This window comes from Paramacrobiotus metropolitanus, unplaced genomic scaffold (assembly GCF_019649055.1).
Source record: "Paramacrobiotus metropolitanus isolate TYO unplaced genomic scaffold, Prichtersi_v1.0 Parri_scaffold0000060, whole genome shotgun sequence".
NCBI classification, from domain to species: Eukaryota; Metazoa; Tardigrada; class Eutardigrada; order Parachela; family Macrobiotidae; genus Paramacrobiotus; species Paramacrobiotus metropolitanus.
Genome location: NW_026570280.1, coordinates 862152 through 869483, shown reverse-complemented (window position 1 = coordinate 869483; position 7332 = coordinate 862152). Strand labels below are relative to the sequence as shown.

The following is a 7332-nucleotide window of genomic DNA, read 5'->3' as shown; positions in this document are numbered from 1 at the left end:
CTTGAATGGCGAGAGCGAGAAAATGTACTGCGGTGGAACCGCGATACTTGTCTTCGGCCAGAGGCCTGTTTCTTCTCCGTTTTATAGGTTTTTGTCAGATCTTTGTTGATTCAGTTTTTTTTAATAGTTGGCATTCGGTCTTGCTTCTCTACTTGGCATACCAAGATAGTCATATGACTCATCAACACACAACAACAAGCGGCAGATTTCAGGTCTTTAGAAATGGTGAAATTTAAAGACAGCAAAACAAATTGTCAGAAATAAAAAACCACGTTGCTTCGCTTAAGTTTCTGTTTTTTCAGCAAATGTATTTCGCTCAAACTTTCTAAGCGATATAAAAATTAACAATCCAGTAGACAGGTAGGGCAAGCGTTAAATAAACAACAATCATCATGGAAATTTATTTGGCAGTATTGCCAACACTGTCTCATCTTGGGGGGATCACCTCTGGATGGGTCTATAAATATTACATTGGACGACAAATTTAAATTACAGTATTAGCCCCTCGAACGATTTCAAGAAAACGGTCTCATTAAAACCTTTTTATTTTACTTTTCGATAAGTTCCTATAATTTGACAGTGCGCATTACAAACCGTTTAGCATTATCGAATAACAGAATAAACGTTAGTAACTGTGAAGCTGTATGACATCGTGGATTCAGCCGGAATTAAGTCATCGGAAACATGACAGCAGCTATGGTTTTTTGGCAGCATTCCTTCCTAAAATGGCGAAAGGAACGCCACACGGGGAAAGCAAGGATGAGAAAGCACGTCGGCTGGGGATAAGCAGCTAACGGTGGGTTTGCAGTGACCGGAGTTCACTATCTTGGGTAATCCGTAATGGCAGCGTGAAGCGGGAAATACGGTGGCTAATAAGAAGGTTCTCCAGAATCGGTAATGGCAATTATTATGACAGTCATGGGGGGGGTCATGCTTTGGGGAATCGAAGCAACTGACGCAGCCATACAGCATCACATTGTCATGACTAAAACCTGGGGCAGAAGACATGAAAATTTTCGCATAAAAGCTGTAACACAGATATCGAGACAGATAGTTAAGTAAAGTGTACTACGAACTCGCATTTTAGTGTATGATTCTCTCTGCGCGCGTAAAACGTGCAGTTGTTCAAGGATGTTTTTGTTAAAAGGTCATTCACTACGAATACAACGACCCGCCGCCAGGAAACGGTCACATTTGGCAGCTTGTCCTTCACCGCCGTCGCCACTTTCCCGTCACTATGCAGTATACGATGGCGGTGGTGTTCCGTTGTGCTCCTTCGCACGGGCGAGAAGCTTGTGCTCTTCCTTGGAAGACTTGTGATCATCCGCGTTCCGATCAGCCGACTTCAGCTCTTTGCGGACGGCTTTACTTTGCCGCATGATGACGACCACCACGATGACACTGGCGATCAGCAGCAGAACCGCTGCCAGCATCACCAACTGTCCGGTGACGTTCGCCTGGAAAGCTCGCTTGACGGCACTCCACGCGTCGGGTATGGGTCTGGCCACAGTGCCAGGTTTGGAATACAGGACGTCCAGTTTGGCGGACGAGATGAGGCGGTTAGCGGCGAAGCTGACCTCGCAGAACCAGGCGAGAACCATGGCCAGCAGGCATATGATGCAGCACATTAAAGCCCAAATCTGGCAGATTCCCAAATCACACACCGAAATATTAGTGCCACCGTCATCGAAGAAGGCGGAATTTCTCTGGCCACGGAGTAGTCGCACACCGGCCAGCATGAAACGGGCACCGCATACCACCTGCGTTCCGTACAACGGGAGGGAAACGACAAAGACCAGCGTTTGCACCATTGGAACACTGTCGTCGGTATCAGCCAGTATCCCTGCAAAACAATATACAGAAGATTCTACAGAGATAAAATAATGTCTTGAAGAGAAAATGAAAATATTGTGTACATATGTACATGTACATGTATCAAAGTATGTACTGTGTATATGTACGTACATGTATTGTGTATATGTATGTATGTGCAAAACATGATTGTATCAAACTATTGCGTATGTACATGTAGTGTACGTACAGGTGCATGCACTATTGTGCATATATACATTTACGATACATTTATCTTCATCTCAATTTCCCAAAATGGGAAAAATAATGCTTTCACTAAAATTGTTGCAACGAACCAGGAAAACGTATATCCGTGCCGGTTAAATAAATTTTCATCCCTAAATTTTTTTCAATAACACAAGCATTACTTTCTTGGTTTTTGCTGGAAAACTGTAATCGGTCTCCTCCAACATCATACACTATATAATGTTATTGAAATTGCAGCCGGCTGTTCCGTGAATACAAGGTAAGTAATAATTATATTCAATAATTCGGTAAATACGGTCGTCGTGCTTTCACTAATATGGAACGGTACATGGTACTGATACAGCAGCAAGGACACACTAATCTTAACATTTACGGTAATATTCAGTTACGTATATACAGTACAGTCATGTATTGCAGATCAGTATGTACTGCCAATCGATGAAAGCTAAAACCGGTACGGCATGTGATCAATGACATCGTCGCAGACACAGTTTGTAGTTTGTACGTAGAGTAGTAACCGGCTTTACACGCAGCTGATGTCATGGGAAATTAGAATAGTGCCAGCTGTGAGTCATATCTTTTGCGCTCTGTCTACCCCGTCCGAATCTTTATAATTATCTATTTTTCAGAATAAAACCTGCGGATAATTAATGAGCTACGATAGGGCAGATGGTTCATGGTTGAAAAAAACTTGACGGAAATGAATAGTTAAACCACAAACGTCGGAAGAAAAAAAATAAATTTCTATGTCATTATCAATGCAAACTTTATTATATAACTTACAGCTGATTTTGTTATAGGTAAAATTTACGGTGCCGTTCCAGTGCCGGATAAAAGCGTACTAGTACAGCTTGCCGGAAATAAATAACTGCATTCGCTATTCCGCTTCTTACCGTAAAACAGGTTGTAGAAATGTGCTGCGAATCCCACAATTGCCAAGAGGACTTCCGCAGTGCTAAGTGCCAAAACACCGCCAGTAGCCCTTGGAATATTCGCTAGTTTGTCCATCATGCAATCGGATTAACAGTCAGAAACGCTGGCGTAAGCCAACCAAATGCCGTTTATAATGTTTGCTTTCAGAAATGATACGAGAAGTTCTTTTTTTGCGATACTGAATGACCATAAATTAATTATTATTATGGTGCCGAGACCGCAAGCTGGTTTTACATGTACAGATCCTTCAGACGGAGATCGTACACCACATGGCGCATGCGGTAGTGCGATCGATCGGCAGTCACGCTACGAAGGTGGTACTACGAAAAGCATGTACAGTGCAACTTAAACGTATTCATGTACATCATCCTCGATTTAAAAATTAACTGTAACTGTAGACCCGATCTAAGCATGTGCAGCGAGCCTTTCTGCGAATTCTGCGGCATACGATGCCTCGACTCTCGATTGAGTCCATGTGGGTAACCGCACCGCAGCTGCGTGGTTAAACCGCGCGTAATGCACATCTCATTCTTAGTACTGGTACTAGGGTAGTGTTTTATGTTTCACGGGGTTTCTTAGGCCATGAATATGTACATACAACAATGTAACAAATCTTACTAGTAATTTTGTAATGTCAACAAGCAATCGTAGGTACTGTAACAGACTATGGCGAGGAGCTCACGATGCTGTCTTTATTAGACAATAAAGGCTGACAATACTGCGTAATAGCAGGAAGAAAAGAACAAAGGCACGTGTGGCCAAATAGCAAGTGTATGCTCAAAAGGTTCTTGATGCGTCTCGTTGGCGAGTAAGTGTCAAGTGATCCTGGCGGCAAACACGTGCGTGGTGATGCGGGCCAAGACGTGAATCAGCTGTGTGATGCGCAGACTGGACTCTACCCAACGCGAGCGTATGAACGCTGAGTAGTACTGCGAAAGAGGGACGAGAGAGCAAGTACGCTCAGTGTGTGCGCTGTGCGGTATATCCACTTCAGTGGATGGGTGCAGTGCAGCGTCACACGTACGTACACGAGAGAGGCAATATGGCATGTAAGTGAGTGCAAGTACGCTCTATGTTGAGCCGTACGCACCACGCACAGGCTCATGTGCCTGACATGCCTCTGGGCGGGAATCCGAGCTCCCGCGAAGGATGCTCCGACTCAGTACCGCACCAGTACTGCACAACTCTCCGGTTGGACCCAGTGTGGGGTCGCCGGTACGCGTCCTCTGGCAGCTGGGAGTCCGGTGTCCGGTTGACCGTCCCTTCATCCACTTCCGAACCCGTGAGAGGCAAGCAGCTCACGGCCGAGAAATCCGGAAGTTGCTCGTGCGTTTCGTTGGGCCGGTGATGCATCTGTTGGCTGGCTTCTTGCTTCTGTTGGCATCGGAGAACAATGAAAAATGTAATGAAAGTTATACAGCGCGAAAGAAAAATAAAGTTTTATTCACAATTCCAGTGAGCAAAAGGGTTACAAAAACAGATCTGTCAAAGAGACCAAACTATAAAAATACAATTCCGTTTGTTAGGAAAGAATTCTAAAAAAAATACAAAAATCTGTCCGGGGGTCCTATTCCGACTAGGATGACGTCCACGGGGTGCTTGAGTTGCCACGGGGTCTCCTGTCCAATGTTGTCCGGTAAGTTGGGTCCGGGGCGTCGGTTCCCGGGTTACCCGTCGTAACCGGCTAAAATCACCGAGGTCGGATAAGCATGGTTAACACTTACTTCCGACTCGTATCCGTCCGTTGGGAAGAAAGAGGCACCGTTGCAGTTGCAAATGCCGAAGCATCCTCTCTGAATGGGGAAGTTAGACCGAGGTCGGTTGACCAAGGTCGGACTACCGATGAGTCGATCGGCAGTATGGGAATCCGGCTAAGTTCCGAACTCCGAAGTCCAGGTCGGACAAAGCTATACTCAAGTCATGCGACCTTTGTGGTCGTCAAGTACAGCAGTTCCGTTCACAAGTGGTCGGGTAAACCGTTAAATCTGCTACCACGAGCCTGGTTATGAAGTTATCCGATGCGAACTGGCTCGAAGGTCCGGTCGGAAATCCTCGGTATCTTCGGTGGGAGTGTCCGGTTGACTTCCATCCGATGCATGTTGTTGCTACCCGACCGTCGGAAAGTTGAATTCTTCCGTTTGGAGATCGATGTCCGACCTCTGATTGCTTGGTCGACTTGTTGTCGTGCATTTCCGACCTCCGTTCGGTCATGCGATTCGGTGTGTTCCGTTGTTATCCGACCTGTAGTCGGTCACAATGTTGTGCGACTCGAGGTCGGATATTCCATCCATCGATGGTCGACCTTAGTTGGATTCGTCCATCGCGAGGTAGTTATCCGTCTTTTTCCGTCCTATTTGACTGAGTTAGTCGACCAATGTTGGTCGGCTAACTGATCCGACGTGAGGTCGGATATCCCCGGGTCGGGTATGTCCGACGTCCCGAGGTCGGATGAAGTGTGTTTCCATCCGTCCTAAGGTTGAATTCTTCCGCTGGGAGGTCGATTTCGAAGTTTTAGTTACTGTTCCGATGCTGTTGTCGCATCTATCCGACCTCCGTTTGGTCACTTCCGACCTCCAGTTCGAGGTCGGTTAAAACGACTTATACCGTTACGCCCAATGTGGGGCTAGTCGGCACTCGTCAAGTTAACTTACTCTCGGATGTTCCGTACTTCCAGCCACAGTTGACTGGGTCCCTTGTGTTCGGACATCCTTCGGTCAGTTCGGACTGGCAGAAGGATATTCGGCATCGCAACTCCGTTCTTCTGCGGCTGCGCTCCTGACTCTGGGTCGGATCCGGACTTCTGTTGGTCGGTCCGAGTAAGGTATCTCCGGACGGGTCCGAGTTCCGGCGCGTCCTCCGGTTAGTCGACTGAAGTGAAGTGCCTCTGGGCGTCCGAGTCCCGCTCCATGTTGAGCAATGGTATGTTACCATGGCATCTGTTGGCCAAGTGACTAGTACTTCCTCATGCATCATACTTCCGGATGGCGGTGAAGAGCCTTTGTGGTCTCTTTTCACCATCCTCTTTGGTTTAAATTCGTCATGCACATGCAGTTCCTGAGGTCGTATCAGATCCGATTCTTCGTTTTCTTTAGTTGCGAACCAGGGACGCCTAGCCGCGTCAGTTGGGGGTAGGTGTCCGAAGTCCACTGAATTCCTTTGCCGATGACGCAGAACATCTGGCCGGCACTGTTGCGGGCAGATGATCTCCGTTCTCGGTGTTCGTCAAGGGGTGCAGGTCGTGTGTTCTAACGCGATCTGCCTAGGATGTTCCATTGAGGACATGGGGAAGCAGGTTGGCGGCGGAGTCGTCGGTACACTGGTAGCCGAATCACCGTCGTTGTTCCTCTTCAGGTAATGGCAGCACGTTCGAGGCGCGCGTAGTCGTGGTCACCGGTGAATCGGCGGTTATGTCCGATATCCTCCGGGGGAGACGTCGGTTGGACTCCAGGTACAGAGTCTGTAGCTCTGGGTTCAGCGGAGAATCCGGTACGACTTGGCCATCGTGATCCTTGGCGCGGTCTGCGTCTTCGTTTATGCTCCCCTGTCCGATCCGTTCTGGTCGTGGTTCAGCGGTCTGCGTTGTTGCAGACTTTCCGAGATACCATATCGTGGTTCTATCCGCGGTCTGCGGTCCGTTCTCCGGAGTCTTTTCGCCGGAGTGGTCTGCCAGCGGAGCGGGGAGTGTCCCTCGCCGATCCGCTGACAGACCGCTTTTCGTGGGGTCCGTTCCGGATCGTCGGGTTCGACGAGTGTCATAGTTGCGTTCGACGAAAATTGTAAAGTTACTGCGGGGAACAAGGTCGGCCTTTGTGGTCGACCTAGTTTCCAGTGATCGGGGTTGATCACTCTGCCCTGTTGGCAGTCCCGCTGAGGATGTCCGCTGTTACCTATGGTGAAGGTTGCTGGTCGGCTTACCCGGTTCCTAGGTTGGCCACGGGTGCTCGGCAAACATGACGAAGAGCGCGCAGCGACGTGTTCTACACCATGTTAGCGTAATCCTCTCGGTCTGTGCTCCGGAGTCGGTTGGCCGGAGTAATCTTCGTTCCATGTAACGCGGATTGGGGCTTCTGTTGGCTCCGATGGTAGCAGAACGTGGCTCACGATATGCTGTTGTTAGCAGACGTGGTTCCAATCTGTTCATGCCAAGCTGGGGAACTGAAGTCGGTTGTTCAGTTCTTTCCAGGGGATTCCTCGGGGGACGTACCGGTACGGTGAAAGAACCGAAGTACCCAGGTCTTACCACGCGTTTCCGAGTCAGACCGAAGAATCCGGCGTAGTCGTTGTTGACTTCCGCTGTTACCATGGTTGGTCGGTTTCTGTAAGAGAAACAAAAGAAAAAGG

General features: G+C 48.2%; 1 protein-coding gene across 1 annotated transcript; it reads right to left on the bottom strand.

Annotated features, from left to right (window-relative positions):
• Positions 1–258: 258 nt before the first annotated feature.
• LOC129593154 (uncharacterized) lies at positions 259–3382 on the bottom strand. The gene is made up of 2 exons (XM_055489357.1): positions 2952–3382; positions 259–1843 (listed from the first exon to the last, which is right to left on the bottom strand). The coding sequence occupies exons 1-2, from the start codon at positions 3067–3069 to the stop codon at positions 1236–1238; spliced, it is 726 nt and encodes a 241-aa protein (XP_055345332.1). The 5' UTR covers positions 3070–3382; the 3' UTR covers positions 259–1235.
• Between the last annotated feature and the right edge of the window lie 3950 nt (positions 3383–7332).